Source organism: Rhinolophus ferrumequinum, chromosome 18 (assembly GCF_004115265.2).
Source record: "Rhinolophus ferrumequinum isolate MPI-CBG mRhiFer1 chromosome 18, mRhiFer1_v1.p, whole genome shotgun sequence".
In the NCBI taxonomy this organism is placed as follows: Eukaryota; Metazoa; Chordata; class Mammalia; order Chiroptera; family Rhinolophidae; genus Rhinolophus; species Rhinolophus ferrumequinum.
This window is the reverse complement of record NC_046301.1, coordinates 3181992-3202067: the sequence shown is the minus strand read 5'-3', so window position 1 is coordinate 3202067 and position 20076 is coordinate 3181992. Positions and strand designations below refer to the sequence as shown.

General features: G+C 44.2%; 1 protein-coding gene across 2 annotated transcripts in view; it reads right to left on the bottom strand.

Annotated features, from left to right (window-relative positions):
* Positions 1-261: 261 nt before the first annotated feature.
* SYNPO2 (synaptopodin 2) overlaps positions 262-20076 on the bottom strand; it is a 134941-nt gene continuing 115126 nt past the window's right edge. The window contains exon 5 of one of the 2 annotated variants that reach the window (XM_033133685.1): positions 262-1978. In XM_033133685.1, coding sequence (XP_032989576.1) covers positions 1454-1978 — 525 coding nt within the window. In that variant the 3' untranslated portion in view covers positions 262-1453. The remainder of the gene's footprint in view (positions 1979-20076) is intronic. The other variant, XR_004425549.1, reaches the window with a different exon arrangement.

Here is a 20076-nt window from a genome sequence, read left to right as displayed (position 1 = left end):
GATTTCTTCAAATTTGTATTCTTTCACTTCCAAGGGAAGGGGTCACTTGTATCCTGGAAATTTTTTTTTTTTAACTTTTATTCTGTGAAAGACACAATCATAAGTTTAAGAGTTAAAAAGTAAAAGTAAAATAATCACTTTTAAAAACCTAAGAAAGTTTTGAATACTCAAATTTTTTTTTATTTTAATTTTAAAATAGTCTCAATACTTGCTTATGATGTAACGTACGTTGAATTGCCTTGTGTTTGATACTTTGCAGGTGAGGGTGGTGCTTGACTGTCTCGTGGTCCCACTGACGAGTACAGGTCATGATGGACCACGCAGCGGTCTGACTTCTGTTAACATCCTGGTGATGACTTTATGTAAAGAAACACCACTTGTTGCATAGGCTCCTGGGGCATGTTTTCTATAACTAAATAAATGATCATGCCCCTCAGCTGTATAATAACAGACACAGCCATCTGCCACTTCCTTAAATCCATCACGTTTTTTTAGTCACATCAACCCTCACTCCATGTAACACGTAGCACAAAACCTGCCGCCCAACAATTCCTTTAGGCCTTTAATGATACTTAAGTGACACCAATGACCTAATCCACCCCTAAATTTAACCTGATATTTATACGATGAGCAGCAAAAATGAATAATGCATCAATGAGAGTATCTCAGAGTATCAGAGCTGTTAAGGATACAAGAGATTAGATCATCTGATCTGCTCCTCTGGCCAATGAGGGTACTGGAACCCCAAGTCTATTCCTGTCTCAGGCTGCTGGCTTTAACCAGATTAAAAATACATCCCATACCTAAGGCTTTCTACTCCCCACGCGTTACACCATTTACCTCAAAAGTCCTCTGAAATGTATAATCATCTTCCTTTCAGATTTTTCTTTCTTTCTGAGCATGCCTACATTTCAATTCTGAAAACCAAACCTGAATTTTAATACATTTTTAAGTGTTTCTGAGCCATGCTTAAAGTAACACCAAGGACATCTTTTTTATGGAATGACTGTTCCCTGGCACGCTCCCCCTGAAAGCCTCTGCAGTGTTACACACCTCATTGTCACCGCTAATAACAATCACTGCATTTCATTAATTCCTTCTTGGAATAAGACTCATAGAAGAAAAGGCGGAATTTCATTTAATTGAGCTTTGTTTGGTTGCCTAGATTCCCCCATGTTCATGGCATAAATGGAATTGGGATTATGAATTAGGTATAAGTGCCTGCACATCAGTGCAGAAAATGCATTTTTTCTTCAAAGAAATTCTCCATGCACCAGCAGACAAGGAAATGACTCACACTCACATGTGTACACGCGCACACACACGCTCAGAGAGAGGACTCTGAGAACAAGCTAAGACCGGCGTGAGTCTAAATGTGCCGGATAAGTCAAAAACCCTGCAAAGGAACGTGTAAAAGTTACTGTTGTCGGTGGCACACGACCAGTTCTGACTTTCATGTTTGGCGTCTCCACCCCCGTGGCTGTGGGTTATAGTTGCCGTCGGCTACGGAAAGACAGTGATCAGAGGTGATTTCAGAATCATTTCTGGAAGGCTGCCTGTAGCATGTGTATGGCGGCTGTTGGCCGTACTGGGCGTTGGTGAGCATACCGTCGTTGGGGAGGGACCCGGCACTGTGCTGTGGCCCCAACGCGCCCACATTGGCCTTCGCGGCGTGGGGGACGCAGGACAGTGTCTCATTCCAGCCCTCCGAGGGCCCGGGAAGCACCTTCCTCCGAGCTGCTGAGACCACGTTTGCCACGATGGATTCCTGGATGCTTCTGGGTTCAAAGGCAGCATCCACTCGGCCAAGGGGACACTGTGCTGCCGCTTCCCAAGGGGTCAGCCTCCTGCTGGCTTTCTCGAAGCCCCTAGCTGGCTCAGTAGGGTAGCTCCAGGCCGGCTGATAGGCCCACGGCGATGTTGTAGGAAGGGCGGGTGGGACCGGTCTTCCAGGGAGAGACAGGGAGCGTGCCATCTCCTAGAAACAAAGAGAACGTCAGTGTATCTCGTTCATTTGGGTGTGTGCTGACAGTTATTCCAGACTATTCTCAGCACCATGACCAAGCAATGTAAAATCAAATCCCCACAGGGCCTGGTCGTAAAGCCAAGACGGGCTGCCTCTACCTGGAGCGGGAGGAGCTCTGGTCTGGGACTCAGCCTCACTGTCTCTGAGCCCATAGTTCCGATGCTACCATGTCTCAGGCATAACCAGCACGGCAGGGCCTGTCCACACCGGAGTCCCTTTTTCTGTCTGCCCTCCAGTCACATTTATGTGTAGGGCCCGCCCTCATTTGAGTCCTGTTGTCTTGGTACAAGATGAACAAAACCTATTTACAACCCTAGAAACAGGCTATGACCTCCTGGGCTTTGTACTTCCTGCTCCCAAGCGCTTTGGAATCTGTTGTCTTACTTTAGTGCATCAAATTGTACAAAACTAAGCAAAACCTACTTAGATGTATTTGGTGTCACCAGTGTGATGGAGTGGATGGCCTTTTTCCTCCCAAAATCTATTGATGTTGGTGAAGATCACGTGAGTCTTTATTTCCTAAGTGTGGCATATTGCTCATCCCGTGTCTCCGAAGGAAACACTTCACCACGGTTTCACATGTGTTTTTCTCCGTTTTATGTGTATTACATTCCTTATTTCTTCAACTTTGAGCCCTGGAAACATTCTGCTGTGGGAGCTAAATGCTTGGGCCGTCTGATATGCAGAGCTATAATTCCTAAAAGCTCTTATGTTCTCCCCTTGGACCCTCCTGTGTTTCCTTACTCATCCCCCTCTGCATGAGATGCTTAGACAAACTTCTGGCAAAAGTAAAAGTGTGCATGGAGGGGAAATGAATAAGCTTTGTAAGCATCCGAAGGCTGTGTTTCTAGAATAAAAGCACTGCCATGCTTAAAAGTGTGTTCAAATTCCCCAAACAGTTTCAACAGCTTTTCTTTCTTAATCAAGTTCTTAAATTTAAGGTGAATAGCAAACCAGAATTTGACAAAATACCTCTGATTCAAATGTGTTGCTTCTTTTTTTCCATTAGGCAAACACCAAAAGGTGGTCGGTTCATTCTTGGCTCACATATGAAAAATAAGGGGGTCAGTATAATGGGTCTTACTTCTCTTTAATCATTAACATTTTCGTAACAATGGTTGAATCCTAGCAAAAGCTTGTTTTCATTAATGTCCTTATTGTCATCTAGATCTAATTAATAAATCCTCTTCACTTAGTCAGGGAGGGGGAAAAGTCTGATTTTAGTGACCATTTACGGGTTTATTTCACATGAGTCATGCATTACCTTCATTCATTCATTTCACAAAAGTTGTATTGAACCCCTAATGTTTCCAGGCTGTGAGCCTGGAAAGACAAAGGAGATTCAGGGCAGCCCTTGCCCTCGATGACACGCAGCGCAGAGCTGTTTTAACTCTGCGGTGCCAGTCAGTCCCAGAAGGTCAGCTGAGAGCAGAGTCTCCACCCAGCTCCACAGGACCAATGGGGGGGGCTTTCTAAATGGTGAAAAGGGTTAACGTTCCGTATGATAAAGAGACATTTAGCTCTCGTCTCCTGTAGTAAACGTCACGTGTCCCGTTTGTCCTCACCTATGGAAGACAGAACAGCAGTGGTCTAGAGTCCCCGGGACGGTGTTCAAATCCCAGTGATCCTGCCTTACCTGGTCTTTCATGGGGTGGATAGAGCTCCACAGGGATCTGCTCTAGTCCGGTCTTTAAAACCATAGATTCTTGAAGAGGTGATAATACAGGGATCCCAGACTCTACAGAAATCCAGGAGAGGCTCCTGAATATGCATATAGGGGGCTAATAGTGCCAGCTAATAATGGGAGAAAGAAATAATCAGCAATATATTTGGAAGTCTTAAGTAGCCCGTGAGTGCATACACTTCAGTGATCGGCCATCTGTAAACACTGGATGAAAGAGAAAATCTTTATTTTGTGGTCTTTCTTTCTCCCACCTGTTTAGTTTCAAAATCTTCAGAATGGAAACTTATCAGAAATTAGAAAGTTCAAAACATTGTTGAATGGTATCCTAATAACCAAGAGACCAAAGATTTATTTTCAGCTAAGGTATAAACATTCATCAGTTGAATGTGTGGAGGGAAAGTGGAACTTTGAAGTATGGCATTGAAAGAGGAAGTCAAGGCTTTCTGACGACAACCTTAAAATAGCATTGAAGCTAAAAAAGCCAAACACATCTCGTGTAGACGGTACACGTGCCCACTAGTGCAGCAGGCCTGGTTGTGGAGGAAGACTCGGCGACCTCAGTGAGCAGAATGACGTCTGAATACTGACTGACCTGTTCCTTCCAGTGCTAACAATAGAAGATAAAAGTACCAATGGTCGTAGGTTAGACATGCAACTGTAGTATAAATAAATAAGTCTTTAGGTATCTATACATCGTTGCCTCTGTGCCAAAAATATTGCCAGCCTCTCGTCTCTGCTTGCACCCAAACTCCTAATTTGGATGTATTTCCCCAAAGCGATTTTCCTGTCTTGTTCTTGGGTCCTATTTCTTTCTGTCTGTCTCTGTCCCAAGGCTCAAGTCGTTGTCTGCTTGGCTGGCTGAGATACCCAGTGTGATATACCCAGAACCAGAAATGACCAAAGGGACCTGAGGTGTTTCTACTGTTTTGGAGTTTGTCTGATGGTAGGATCCTAGAATAACAGGGGTTGAGTCCTGGTTGTAGTTTCCACTATGGGTTGTATTACTATCAAAAGAATTTAAATTTTCATATGGGATCCATTAACTCGAACCAAAATGTCAAATCGGCATTATGTGTGATGTGTCATCAAATTGCTTCTTTCTCTTTGCCTCCAATTATCCTTTAATTTTTTTTTTTTTTTTTTTTAATGAAAGGACTTTCTCCGCTGCCACTGCTGGAGATTCGGTGGGTCCAGTGACATTCTCAGGAATGTCCTCCCACTTAGTAGTTCTATGATCACCTAAGCTCACCCAACCCAGTTTATTTCAAACAGAATATCCATTCCACCCTTGCACCTGCTAACTCCATGGGGCCCCATTCCACTAAGCTGAAAGCTCAGGGGCGCTGCAGCCCCTCTCAGCTTCACATAAACCACCTTTTCCTGTCAGCTAAATGTTGAATCACTTAGCTTGCTAATGAAGCAGCTTAGTTAGCTTCCTTGTTAAACTGTCTGGTAACCAATTTAACTGGCAGGAAACACCATTAAAAAAGGAAGTATAGTGTGAGGTTTACTTGGGACAATGGGGTGAACTCTAAATTAATGCCAAAAGCCCCAGAAGCCAGAGAAATTTAATGTAATACATGTTTTGTTTTGAAGTTCAGACTGTTTCATACTGTGAACCTCAAAAGCTGAAAACACTCTCCTGGCTGAAATCCTGCTTACATATGCCTAGTAGAGAAAGTGTCTGCAATAGACAAATGTTATTTCAGCTTCTCCCACTCCTTTCTCTTAAACACCTGTCAGTAAATATTCAGCACAAACATATACTTTCTCATAAACAGACTCCAATTAAAGCCAATGGAAATAAATGGCATTGCTTTTGCCTTTTTAATCACTAGAATTTCTAAACATAAGAGCTCCGTGAAAGGGCACCTGAAGAGGAGAAAGAAGGCACAGGCTTTCCCCAGTTTCCCGTTTCTTCAGGTCCATCATTGGTGTCATGGTTGCTCCTGCCACCTTCTACAGCTGATCTGTCGGCACCAAGATACACCCCACAACCACCCACTTCTCACCTCCTCCCCTGGTACCATCCTTGGCTAAACCTTCACAGTCTCTTGCCTGGATTGTCTCCTATTTCCCTGGTACCACCCTCAGTTCTTTAGTCTATTCTCAATATGGCAGCCAACATTATCCTGTGAAAACCTAAATCAGATGATATCACTTAGTCCTCTGTTTAAAACCCTCCAGTGGCCTCTCATTTCAAAAAAGAAAAATCAAAGTCCTTTCACTGACCCACAGGCCCTCTGAAGTCTGCTGTCCCGCCCCTCTTTGCACCTCCGATTGCATCTCCTGCTCTCTCCCCCACCTGGCCTCTCTGCTCCTCTTTGAACATGGGAGATCTGTGGAATCCCTTTACCTAGATCTTTGGAATCCCTTTACCTAGAGGTCTTTAAATGTAGGGAAGATGCTCCCTTGAGATGACGTAGATACAGTCAAACTTGAAGCCAGGGCAGGGGCTGGTGAGGAGACTTTTAAGGTCTTTTTTGTATCTCATATTTCCTGGGACCTGCCTTCTTAAAGTGAATCTTAAATTTTCTTCTACCAAGTAGAGTTTTGGGATTTCTGTCATAGTGTTCTCTTATCTGAAAAATGGAGGAGTGTCCATTTCTTTAGACAGAAATCACAGTATCACTCTGCTAGCCAAGAATAGTGCGGATTCCCAGGACTAATAAATCGTATTATGGGGTGGAAGAGTAGCCAAGTAACCATGCATTGCTTAAATAGGTCGGTGAATGCAACAGACACACTTAGTCTTCAGAGAGAGAGAGAGCTGTCTTGTGGTAGAGCCTCTCGTCTCGGCTCTGCCCCTAATTAATTCCTCTTAATTCATCTTAGGTTGACTTGTTTGAATGTTTGGCTCCAAAACAATAGACTTTTACTTTATGTCTGCAGGAAACAAACGCCTCTGTGAGAAGAGGTGAGGGTTGTGGAAGCCGGTATGACGTATGGGGCACGTGGACCTGCCCAGGTCACACTGATCTGGGGGTCCTACCTGGCCTCTTGTTACCCATGTGACTCAACCTCTCCCAGCCTTGCTTTTTTGGTTGTAAAATGGTAACAATGCTGGCTACCATTTCCAGATTGTGCGGACAGGAGAGATTGCCTTTATAAATCGAACGCCACATAGCACAACAAATGGTCTTGTGATAAATGGTCTCCATGGTCTTGTGAGAAGAGTCTGGAGGCCTTAAAAGGTGTCGGAGACCTGGCAGAACCTTCTGTTCAAGAGGCGAGTGCCTGGGCAGGCTGCCGACCCCGGATAAAAATAGGAGGGGGCCTTGCCTTTGAAGTGGCATCAGCGCCATGCCTCTCAGATACGACTGCGGTGCCAGCCACTGCCTGCCGCCCGTCACCAGAAGTATCGCCGCCGAGCTCATCTCCCTGCCAGACTTGGGGGCCAACATGGAGTCTCCTTGACCTTCTTTAACCTTCTGTTCTAAAAGAATAGGAGCACCCACATCCATTTACGGTCAGGGAGACTGCCGTGAAGGAGAAGTCTGCACACGGACGTCTGTCTGTGTGCCTTTCATCTTGGAAGCAATGGTAACAGTAACTAAAGGGAAGGGATTTTTACGACCTACCAGTCACGGTTCTAATCACTTTGCTAACTCATTTAACCCTCTCAACAACCCTATAACCCCCACCTTGCAAATAAGGAAACTGAGGCATAGACATTAAGTAATTTACCCTAAGTCACACAGCTAGAATGTGTTTGTATAGGGAAATTGAAGAATTAAAGCCATAGATATTAAATTTTATCTCCATAATGTATTTTAAGGCATCAGATCTATTAGTGGAAAGAAATTACTACAGCAGTGATTTTTACCCGATTACCTTCTTTTATCCTCAAAAAGGAAGTATACAAACTATGGCCTATGAAAATACTCATATTAATATAGACCATGTTCTATTTAGATAGGTGGAATTGCCATTATATTTTTTGTAATTCTTGGGGGAAAGCCTTAGTATATTTTTATAAAAGTCTACTTTCATTGGTCCGAACATAAAATCTTTTAATCACATTTCAAAATATTTTCTGAAGTTTTCTCCTCAAAAGTTTTAAGCAGTAAAAGTCATATAGATTCCCACCATAGTAAAAAAAAATGAATAACATATGTCAAAAGTTCAAATTTCATCAATTTTTGTAGAGGGAAAAAAAAGTAATTTTCACCATGAACAAAGGGTGTTTATCCTGTATGAAGTAAATGAATCTTCGGCCTTGTGTTGGATTTTTGTAGAGAAAAATGTCAGTGCCTGGCGTGTGGTGAGCACTTAATAAAGGACACTCATCGCTATATGTACAAAATTGACACTTTTCCTATGTACCTAATTAGAATGACAATTCTGCTCAATGATAAAACCCACTGAAATATCTCTAACTATGGGACTGCAGCCTTAGCTGTCCGTAATGTCCTCAGTATCTTTGTAAACACAAATCCAGGCAACCGTTTCCTCCTTCACCATCAGAAAGAAGTCACCATGAATGTCTGTGCATTTATCTTAGAGGACTAGTGGGGCTAAGAGAGGATTTTCTTACAGATCATGTGCCTGCTACTTGCGGCACTGTAATAAACCTTAAGTTCTAGCTGGGCAGGTCACGGTGGGGAGTCCCGCCCCAACCCCGGACCTGTAACTTCTTAAGTGAAAGGTGTTAAGCAGCCCTGCCCTTTGTTCCTGTGCACCTAGGTTATCACACATTTGAAACACCAGAAGCAACACCCCTGGAAGGTGTGACCACCCTCACAGAGCCCATAATCTTGTTAACTATCCTGTAATCCAGTCCCCATCTTGCTTTCTCCTACCCTTCCTGTAATCTTCCTTACTTCCCTCCCTAATTTCAAAAGCATAAAAGCCGCTGCAAAACTGTCCTTCTCTTGGAGCATTTGAGATCTTGCTCCCCGGCGTCTGTCATGAGCTTAGGTTCCAATAAACTCTTATAAAAATTATCCACAGGTTTGGACGTTTCTTTTGTCTGTGTATTGGAAGAAGACCTGGTAGTCCTGAAACAAACTCATTTCCTAGGTAGGAAGGCTTTGCTCTCTCAGAGGAAATTTTTATCAGTTAAAATGTCAAGAACAAGAATACTTAAGAAACACGCACATGTCATCTAACAGCCTGGATTGGGTCCTTTGCATGATACCACTCTCCAAATGGCTGAGCAGGACTCTGTCACAAACTCTTAATTCATTAAACTGACAAATCAAATTTGGTTAACAGTAATGACAGAGACATGACCACAACTATACAAAACGTGACAATATTACTTCACAAGGACGCAGATACTACAGTATGAGGAAAATGACTTATTTGATCTTGGAAACTGTTTTTCTGTCCATTATGCTTTTAAGCTAATTAAATAAATCCCTTGATTCATATCTTGAGCCCTGGGGAAAAGGTTTAACCTACTGTTCTTGAGAATTTTTTAAGATTTACTGCAAAATCATATTTATGTTTCCTTTGTCCAAAACATGGCCCCAGAGTGATGTTTAAAATTAGGAATAAAAACTATAATTCTGTCTGTGAAATCACCACCAGTTTGTTTTCTTAAACTCAGAGTAGGAAGAATTTTGCCTCCTTTCCTTACCACATCTCTGGTCCAAGTGGTAAATTTTATTCGATGATATCATTTTTGTTTGAGAGACTTTACACAATAATTCCATGTATGCTATTTCATTTTAGAGGCATAGGAACACCAAAAAGTAAGTGAGGTTTTCAAGTGAATTATTGTTATTCTGGAATAGATGGAAGACGACAGAGGGGGGAATAATTAAAGCAAAGATAGTCGTGGGATTTGCTTTTCAAATACGATTGAGAAACTGAAACATCTTCTATTAGCAGCTTCCAAGTACATTTCTTCAAAGTAGGAAGCATTTACGTCACTTGAAAATACTACTCCCAGCCCATTAAAGGACCAAGGGGATGTTTCATGAGGTCTTATTATTCTTGTCCACTTACCGAACTGTTAAAATTAGAGACCAAATATTTCAGTTTGCTATTGGCATTAGCTGTTATGACAGCTTTTCCTGGAGGCATAGCTTTCGTAATGCGCTCACAAAACAGCAATATGTAATTATCTAGACATGACATTGCATCACCATAGATGGCAGTTTTGCTGTGTGGGCCACAGTTATTCAGAAGACCTCACTCCTTATTCCTCTGACGACTGCCCCACTCTCAAGTTCACCTTCATTTTGGTATGATGTCATTTGGTTATTGACTATCTAATTGCTAAGAAACCTTTTTCACTTTCAGTATTAATACATGCAAATGCAGACATGAATTAATAAAAGCCTTGTTGAATTAGCCACAAATACTTTATCAGCCCTCTAAAGCACTTTGCATGGATAGTCTTAGCCTGAGATAACATACCTTCTGGAGTACTAAAATGTCTAGGCCCTCATAAATACACGTTTGAGGAGAAAAGAGGTTCTTCAGTAATACGTATGTCTGAACTTCTTAAGCAACTATCCATTAAAAAAACAAAAAACACTGGGGAAGGGATGGAAAAAGAAATGTCTAGCGCTTATCTCTCTATGATCAGGGACCACCAGGAATCACACACTCATGACTTAGATCAGAGTTTTTGTGTGCATTTTAGCCAGGATGAAGTTAGCTCCCAATTCTTTCATTGGAAGGGCCTGAGGGAGAATCTCCTACAGTTTTATCACCTTGGGTCAGATATTCCCAGGCAAAATGCAACTTTGATGTTATAACTAGTTGCTAAAATCAGGTCAGTCTAGATCAGTCCATTTTTTTGCAAAAACTGAAGTCTAGCTGAGACAAAGTCTGACAGCACAATGCATCCCTGTGATACTTAAACGTTTTTGCCCACGCCAAAGACAGCGTTTTGACTTTGAGCATGGCTGATGGTGCTAGGTAGAATAATATAGACGTTTAAACACAAAAGAAAACAAAATGACAACAGAACAGGTTGAGTAGTGAAAGCAAAGAAAATAATTACTAAATGGTTCTTGCAAAAAAATTGCTTTCTGTATGAATGCACGGTATTTTTGACATGATTTTATAAAATGGAATGTGCATTTAACAGCGAAGTTTGGAGAGATCTAATTATTCAAATGAAACAATAAGAAGGTACAATAGGGCCTGAGGGAGAATCAAGAATGAAACAGTAACAGAAGGTACTAGAAGCTCTGCTTTACAGTATGGCAAGCCCATTTCCTACCTTACTCCAGGGCACCTAATGGCAGCCCGAGGACTGGAAGCCCCTCTGAGTTCCAGAATGCTCCCTTCTCAGGAATTATCTGTGTGTTTCAAGAATAGTTGGGCGGAATTATAATCTTTACGGACACTGGTCCCCAAGCAAATCTTTCTAGTCATGGCTTCAAAGAAAGAAAAATTATTTCATTAGAAGAAAAAAAATGTATTTGATTTTAAGGTATTTTTCTTTCAACTATCCTGTAAAGTGGTAAGGAACGAACACATTTTGTCTTGTGGGGTTTAAAACCCTAGTTTTTTAAAAAGTATTGAACTACATCAAAATACAACATTTTAAAACCCGGATATTTTTTAGAAGATATTTATATAGAACATTATAAAAACTTTGGGAAGGGATTTCGAGATCCTTCAATCAAGCTTCCAGGAAGAGATTCCTTTGACAACACACCTGGCAGGCAGTGCAGTGGGAAAAGCACAGGATTCTGAGAACAGGGAAATCTGGGCCCCGCTGGTGTGTCTGTGCCTCGCTGGCCGGATGCCTTAACCTCGCTGAGCTTCACTTTCTGACTTAAAAAAACATGAGGATGATTTCCACCAAAGAAGGTTGTTGTGAGACTCAAATGAAGTACATGTAAATTAAGTAACTTAACACATTTTGTATGTCCAATATATATGGTAGTTCCTCCCTGGCTTTCTCACCAGTATTTGAAGTTTTCTTAAGTTAAACTGAAACTGACTGTCTTGTAATTTCCATTCAGTCGTCCTCACTTTTTTTCTTTTTCACCAATAGAGACCTTTACTCTCATCCACGGTGCAGTTCCCCAAATACCCCTCTCGCCTGTCTCCTTTTGGTCTTTCCTCCACCCACTGGGAAGTGTGCAGACATAGCTCGTGTTACAGAAGCTCCAGACACCTTGCCCTCCTTTTTGTGTCAGAAATAAACTTGAGTGCGTCAAAGGTCTGAAAACAATACTGTAGTTGGGATCAAAGCCGCTACTCAATGGCTGTCCCTGTCCCTTTGTTCCACGCTCTTCGGATACTTACACAGCCTCTGACTGGTTTTGCGTTTTGTCAATCCACCACGCCATATGATCATCTTAATGACAAGGTTAAACAAATATATGAGGATCTTTCCCTATGATCCGGAAAGTGCCTGAGCTTCTGTTTAATTCTGAAATTTTTACAATCATATTTGTTTTCATTTTAAAAACCTTATTAGCATTCAAAGTGCTTCAACAATCTCCTTTAGCCTAGATCCCAAAATTAGAATGTTTTCATTGGTGCTGGAGAGATTTAAGTTAGTTATTACTAAGAACAGTTTTGATGGGAGATAACAGACTACTGCCCTCCAGCCAAGAAAGGGAAGTCATACAATCCCTTTCCCAGAGATAAGGACCTTGGTACAATCCCTTCTCCAGATGATAAAATTGTATCATTCTGTTCCTAGAAATATTTATTCTCAGCCTTGATCAGATACAATCACATCTCAAAGCCCTCTTTATTCTTCTATTCTGGTTAGGAGATAAATAAGAAAGAAGGTTCAAAGCAAATCGTGTGCAGTTTCGGAGGGAGAGCAGGAAGAGCGTTTTGCTGCTCTCTGCTGGACTTTCAGAGTAAAGTCGCCGGTGTGGGGCTCCCTGGCGGGGGCCTCCGCTCAGCCAGGCCTGGCGCGGCTGGAAGCCGGAGCAGTTTCCGAGTCTGGCTGGCCCATGGCTGCACTGGAAAACTACCTAGAGTTTCAGAGAATAAAGTGGACTCAAGTGCTTTGTGTGTTAGAAAAGTGTTTTTCCAACTGTGGTTCACAGAACCATTAGCATCAGAATGACCTGGGGTGTATATTACAGAAACAAATTCCTGGGCTCCACCCAAACCTTCTGAATCCTAATTTCTAAGGTGGGGCCAGGTGGGGGGTGGTCTCAATCTTTCCCGGGGACCAAAGTTGGCAAACCGTGTGTTAGAACACTGCAGGCAGTAGAGTGGGAAAATGGAAGGACTGCACATAAAGGAAACCTATTCGTTGGTGACTTGAAGTGCAAATCGAATGTTGTGAGTGATATATTTTGCTTTGCTTTGTATTTCAACTGTGCCGCCCACAGTGAGTTGTGGCATTTTGCTGGATATTTCACAATGTAGAATTCAAAATCTCTTTAGCCCATGCTGGGTTTACATGAAAGGTGATAGCTCTGTCTGATGGGCTCTGAAAGGTAGTCAGTGGGCCAGGCCCTCACCAAACTCTGTGATTAGGGAAACCCCTAATGTGGAAGGATGGCTGTAACGCTTCCCGTTAGCCCTTGGTTTATAGCACTCCGGCCTGTGTCTCACCGATTTTTAGCTTTAGAGGATGGTTGTGTGGACATTAAAAGAAAAAAAAAAAGAAAGAAAGAAAAAAAATCAATCTGAGATATGTTAAGAGAAAAAAGAACTAAGAGGTATGCAGTACAAGAAAGATAGCTAGTTGTTTTTTACTTGTTAAGAAAAAAATGCAGTTAAATGGCATAAAAGGAAACCTGGACTAAATTTAATATCATTTGAAACAAAAGCAATTTTGGAATCAGGTAAGATTTTCAGAGTCTCAACTGGATTTGACTGCTTTCTCTTCAAGATCAGTTCTCACTTCTGCTTCTGACTCAGAAGGATTCTAGAAGTACCAGAAAAGCCACAAACACTCCCTGGGTTGGAAAGGCAGCTTGAATTTTAGGTTCCTCTCTCCATCAGCTTCTCCACTTCTGAGAACTGCTTTTCATCACTCGCGGTGAGCTGGGAGTTTGCTCTGTTCAGACCCACGTTTCCTTCTTTCTGCTCTGGGAAACCAATCATGCTTCTGGGGCAAGGAGATCGATTACTCTCAAAAGGCCAGCTTGCTGACCCTTTGTCCTGGGATGGTTTCGGGAGGAGGGATGGGAACAGCTGTCTGCTGCATTTCAGAGACGCCAGGCTGGGTCGGAGCCCCAAGCGCGGTAGGCCTGAATTAGGGTGGCCTCGGGGACGGTGTGCCCCACTTTCTGGGATCTATATCCCAGCCTACTTAAGCTCGGCCCTCCTCCCAGGACCTTGCCAGGATACCAACTATCCTATTTTGAGAATATACTTGAGGAGCGTTTCCCCACAAGGGTTCTCGCTATATTGCCAAATGCACCACGGTTGTTCTGTTCAGTATTGGTGCTTTGAATTGAGCCCGTGCCTTTGTGGCAGTCTCACAGCAGATGCTTCTTTTTCAAAAATACTGAAGCAGTCTTTGTGAATCCTGTCTACCACTACGACGATGCCAGTTCAGCAGATGAAGACCGGCAGGCTGAACAGAGGGATACAGACCCGGGAAGGTCCAGAAGGGAGGAAGCAGACAGACAAGCATCCTCAGGAGGACCCCGCCGCCCCCACAGGACTCAGACAGAGTCCTGCTTCTGCTCTCTGCATTTGTGTTAGGCCCTTAGCTGGGCTTCCTGTCAACAGAGAACACAAAGGGACTTGTTAACTGCTGTGCGTCTTCCTCCTGGGAAGTTTTTAAAACAGTAGCTATTGTTTCTTGAGTGCCCTTTACAATCACCTGTACAGTGGCTCTGAGCTGAAGGCTGTCTGTGCCAAGCAGTGTGGCACACAACACGTGGCTGCGTTTCACCCTCCCAGCCTGTGAGGGGCGCCCATTGTCCCCATTGCTGAGGGTACTGAGGCACGGAGGCTGACCTGTCTGCGGAAAGCCAGACGCAGGCCTGCGATTCCGCGCGTCCACACGCCCCACGAGGCGCTGAGCCTGGTCTCGCCTCATCGTACGTGATGTACAGTGAAGAAACGGGTACCTTCTGCTTCCCCTAAATCAAATCATGGCTTTCTTTTTGAATCTAAAAATTGGGGGGAACGTTTTGCCGCATTAGCGTTGCTAAAACGTGAGAACCTTCTCCTCGTCACTCGTCTTTGTCCCTAATTTACCTGGCGTGAATTAGCCCCGCCCCGGTAACCCGTGATGCTGGGGCTGGGGGAGGCCTGCGGCACTTGGCCCAGTGCATCATGGGTGTTTGTGAAGCGGTAACTGGCAAAATGTGAGGCATCGCCCCACCCTCGACTGAGCCATAAGCAAACAGGCTGATGGAAGTGAGCCTACAGCTTTCCCCTCCCATCGTACCTTGTGCACACGTGTTTATCACTTGGGGCTTCCAACGTCTAAGAAGTTTTTACAATATGTCTTACTTTGACTCAGAAGCCTTAGGTAACCGAGTTATTTCTTAGTTGGGTTCAGCTTATTGTCTGATAAGCAGCTCCCCTCTTCTGTGACCTTTGTCTTCCTGTGATCAAGAGAAGCCATGTGGCCTGTGGTTAGAGAATAGCCCAGAAGCTGGAATGGCAGGTATTGTCTTAGCCTCCACAGTCCAGACAAGTTCCCTGACTTCACCTCAACTTTCTCATCTGTAAAATGGGATCGTAGTAGTGCCTACTTCATACTTTGGTCATTTTATGAGTAAAAGTTAACATTTGTTAGGTATTTAGAATGGCATCTAGCATATAGTTAGCTTTCACAATTGTTACCTCCTCAGTGGCTCTCTGGTTTTAAATTAAGACAGTGGAGCTCTGCAAATACAATGGGGTTTTTTTTACAATGAACCTAGAAGCTCACGTCTCTTGAAGTGAGTGATGGAAATGTTCAGAACCCCCGTTCAGCATCCATTATACTAGCTCCTCAGGAGATGTTTTCAAATAACAATAGGACATAGTTTAAGGGAAGAAAAAAAAAAAACCTACTGGAAAGAAACAGTGTAAGACCTCCTTGCTGGCAAGGCTGACAGAGATAACTGTGAAGGCTTCCATTGAGGACACAGAGGCACAGAAAGGAGATGCCTCACGCACATCCAGGACGAGTGCTACCTGGGCTGGGAGAGACCGCGAGCTGTAAGGGCCCAGTGACAACTGTCCTTTAGAGCGTGGTTGAAAGAAACACTGAAACCTTGTGACTTCCTCAGCACTGTTCTGTTTAGAGTTCTTGCTGAAATGTCTCAAGTGATTGTGGGTTTAGTAGCAAGCCAAGCTTCACCCCTTACTAAGAAAGTTCCCTGAATTCCATTTTGTCACAATGGCATGAAGCCAAGGGGAACACTCCTTTTTAGGCAGAGAGTTTCACTTTGCTTTATTTCTGTAAATGACATTCCTCCCCACTCCCAGCCCAAGAATATCGTCTCTTCATCCTGAAATAAGAAAATGAAAGAATTTGGGGAACTCAGACGAAAATCACTGTCCAATCCGTATTTTTTACTTAAAAAACAGATGCTTCTTTTTCAGGCTGGTTTTCTTTTCCAACATGCTCTCACAGCATCTGGGTTGGTGGGCAGTTTTAGGAAATAGTGGGGTCCTTTCAGGTGTCACTCGATGAGCTCAAAGCCACCTGTAAAGTGTATACAGCAGTCCTTGGAGAAGTTGGGTGAGCAGAGCACAGGTCTCACATGGTAGGACTCAGGGTCCTAGGAGCCTGGGGACAGGCAGTGCTGTAGCGGAGCACAGACTTGGTGTCACATTTCTAGCGCCTACCCTAGCCCACTGCTGGAGAAGTTGCTTAGCGTCTCTGAGCTTCAGAGGCGTCATCTGTACAATGGGGGAGAATAACAGCTTCCCTTTCAGGGTAACTGAGGGGAGAATGAACTCACAGTGTCATTGGTCACGCGTGCCGGTCCACTCCTGCACACTGCGTGACCTTGGGTGAATTCTTTGTGCCCCAGAATCCCATGTGTGATCTAGAAGCTGGGGACAATGATGGCACCTATCTCATAAGGACACGGATGAAAAGAGTTCGTCTATGGTGGTTGCCAGAGGCGGCAGGGGTGGGGGGAAATGAGTGAAGGGGGTCACAAGGCACAGACTTCCTATTATAAGGTAAATAAGTCCCGAGGCGTAACGTACAGTGTACAGCGTGGTGACTATCGTTAACAATACGGTGATGTGTATTTGAAAGTTGCCGAGAGAGTAGATGTTATAAGTTCTTATCATATGAAAGAAAAATAACTGTGAGGTGATGGATGTTAATAGACCTGTGGTGATGATTTCACAATATAGTGTACATTACCGATCCACGTGGGACACCTGAAATGGATGTAATGTTATATGTCAACTATACCTCAAAAAAGACGCAATCTGTGAAAGACACTCGGCACAATTCAGGGCCCTCAGTTTGGCTCAGTTAATGCTAGCTATTGTCACTGCTGCCATAAATTAGTTAACAGCTCCCGGTCTGTGGCACAAACGTGATGCCAGAGCTCCCATTCCCCCACGGCATCCTGACTTAGACCTTGATGCTGGCTGCAGGGCCCTGGAGGGGCCCGGGAAACAGACCAGTCCACCCAGTAAAGAATTCGGAGAGTCCCTGAGCTCTACAGTGTCTCCTGGGGAACAAAACACTTTGTTTTTTGATATTTACTTTCTCAGGTTTTGCCTACAGTGTGCATTTCTTCGCAAGTCAGAGCTAATTGCAATCCTTTGTTTTGTTTTGTTTGTTTTGTTTTTCATGAACAAACCATTCATAGTTACTAAGGGGCTGGAGAGGTAGGGCTGTGAAAGCAGGAGGCCTCCGATAACACTGGAATGCTATCGTTGTTCTGAGTATTAATATCAGGTAGAAGGAAGAAGGGAAGGAGGGGGGAGGGAAGAAGGGAAGGAGGGGGGAGGAAGGGAGGAAGGGAGGGAGGGAGGGAGGGAGGCTTTTTATTAGAAAGCACACATAATTTAGATAAACATGGCAAGAATGAGGTAAACATGTGGAACCAAAAATAAAAATTTAAGAAATTCTATGTGTCAATAGTAGTGATTATTTCAACTGTGGGACCCTATAGATGCGAGATATTATCCGGCCAACCCTTGATAAAGTCAGAAGTCTGAGAAACGTGTGACAGGATTTAATATTAAATTTTAAAATTAAATTTCTCTTCATTCAGTTGCCTCTCTGAGTAGTGAAATCTGTGATTTCCAAGTGCCAATGGTAAGTGTACAGACACACATGCCAGGGAAACCTTAAGTTTTTAAAAAACTTTAAGAAAATTGGCTGCAGCTGGTTTTTATGGGCCTCATACTTCATAGGAAGGCCTGTAATTTTTGTACTTTATTTAAAAAAATTAAATCATAAAGGGAGGATGCGGCTCTTGTGGCCATTTTGCCTGGTGTGTGGGCCCCGTGGGAATGGACGGCCCTCAGCCAGCCCTGGTGGGAAGTCGAGAGAAGAATTCCATGCTGCTTTTTTCCCAGAACACTTGTTGACGACCTCAGCAGCACTTACATGTTACATGAGTCTGTGTCCCCCAGAGTCCAGTGATGAGGGCACACAGGACCAGCGATGGTCAGTGTTTCTGGGAAGAATGTACATCTTTCTCATGAACTTTTAACAAATTTTAAAGCAAACTCAACAACTCTGATTTTAGGAGGGAACAAGCACACAGCTATGGCTGCCCTCCGTGAAGCATTTTACGCATTTCGCTTTTCAGAAAACAGTCACTTCTTTCTGATGGCTATCAGCTCAGTTCCCTTTCTGCCCCGCCAGTGGTGACTCAGCAAACAGCTGAGGGTTTCTGGGACTTCCCCTTAGAACAGGGGTGCTGTCAGGTCCTCCAGTGTATAATTGGAGGAAATGATACACAGCACAGGGTTTCGCTGAAAGCATCCCAAGTCAGACCTACCAGCCACGTGTCTCGCGCCCTACAAGGCCGCACTCTGACAGTGCCAGAGAGCGTCCGAGCCACCTGTCCAGGCAGAGCCACGGCCAGGAGTCCGTACCCCAGTAACTGAACAGCACAGTGGTCCCACCCAGGCCGGCCCACCCCCTTCAACGATGACGGCGGCTTCTGACATCTCAGATGCGGCTTGCTTCTAGGCTAGACATTAGGCTGCATGAAAAGCCAACCCACTTCTTGAAAGGACTCTGTGTGCACTCTCTAGAATCGTTACAGAACCCTGGCTCACGTACCTAAAGAACTGTTTGTAACTTGGATCAGCGGTCAAAGTGAGTTGCTTTTTGTGACAATTAAATGAGATACACGTTATCATTAACAATCATACTAGATATATTTTAAAGTACAAACTTACATGCTCTAGAATGACAACCCAAATGTGTTAGAAAACATAGTCCTAAAAACGTGTGGTTTAGCCTATCAATGGATAGTCAAAATGCAGCAACTGTGTGTTCTTCCCCCTTCTCAAAACAAAATGTGTCAATTATTGAAATACTAGAATAAAACTGCAAGTGCTCTGAGATCACAGTGACAACACTCAGATTCCTGATCCTACCAGATTCCTGATCTTACTGTGATTCACGGCGACCCCAATAAAATGAAACTATCTAGCGTTGTGCAAACTTGCGGTTTGAGGCATCGTTACGGGGAAACTCGTGGAAAGAAAGTTGCATAAGGTCCTGCAGTCGGTCAGTGCCTGGGATTATACTTTATTTTGTTCCCAGTGCTGGGAAACCATGCCGCGATCCCTAGGGGACGGAGCACACAGGCACCCAACATAACCTCGGCACTCAGGTAATAATCGTTGCTACTGTGCTGACGATATGGTTGCTCTGCCCAGGAATTCTGCTGACAAAGGACAAGGGAAGAGGCAAGATGCTAAACACTAAACAAAAACTGCCTCCCTAAACCCCATGGCCAACCAACCCGCCCACAGCTGCCACCACAGCAAAGCCAGCCACAAAGGGTTGCAAAGGGTGCCCGGTGGGAGGGAAGCTGAGCTCATGTGTCCTGTCTCCCACCTGCCATGCTGACATCATTCCCACAGCTCCCACCTGAAAGGTGCCCCCTGCAGCTCGTTCCACACAGAGGTTCCCAGGGGCTCCCGGTTGGGGAGAAAAGGCACAGGGCAGCTCTCGCTGTGGGAGCAGCTGCTCCTTGTGCCTCCCTCGGGGTGAGGTCACACTGTTGTGGACATAGTTTGGGGGCTCCCGCCCTTTTCTGTGATGTGGAACTGTGTGATTCAAGATGCCACCCATGCTCCCAGGTCCCCGCTGAAGCTGAGGACGCTGTGCCTGCATGCTGGGCACACTCCTTAGAAGCCCCACGACAGTGCCAGTCATGTTAGTCATGTCTAGTCATCAACCCCAAAAAGTGGCTCTGCTAAGATCACCACCTGTCCAACAGGAAACAACCGAGGACACGTCCCATGCCTACAGACCACAGGCCACCGGACAACTGGGGATCCCTCAGGGTCCTCACCATCACGGGCTCCT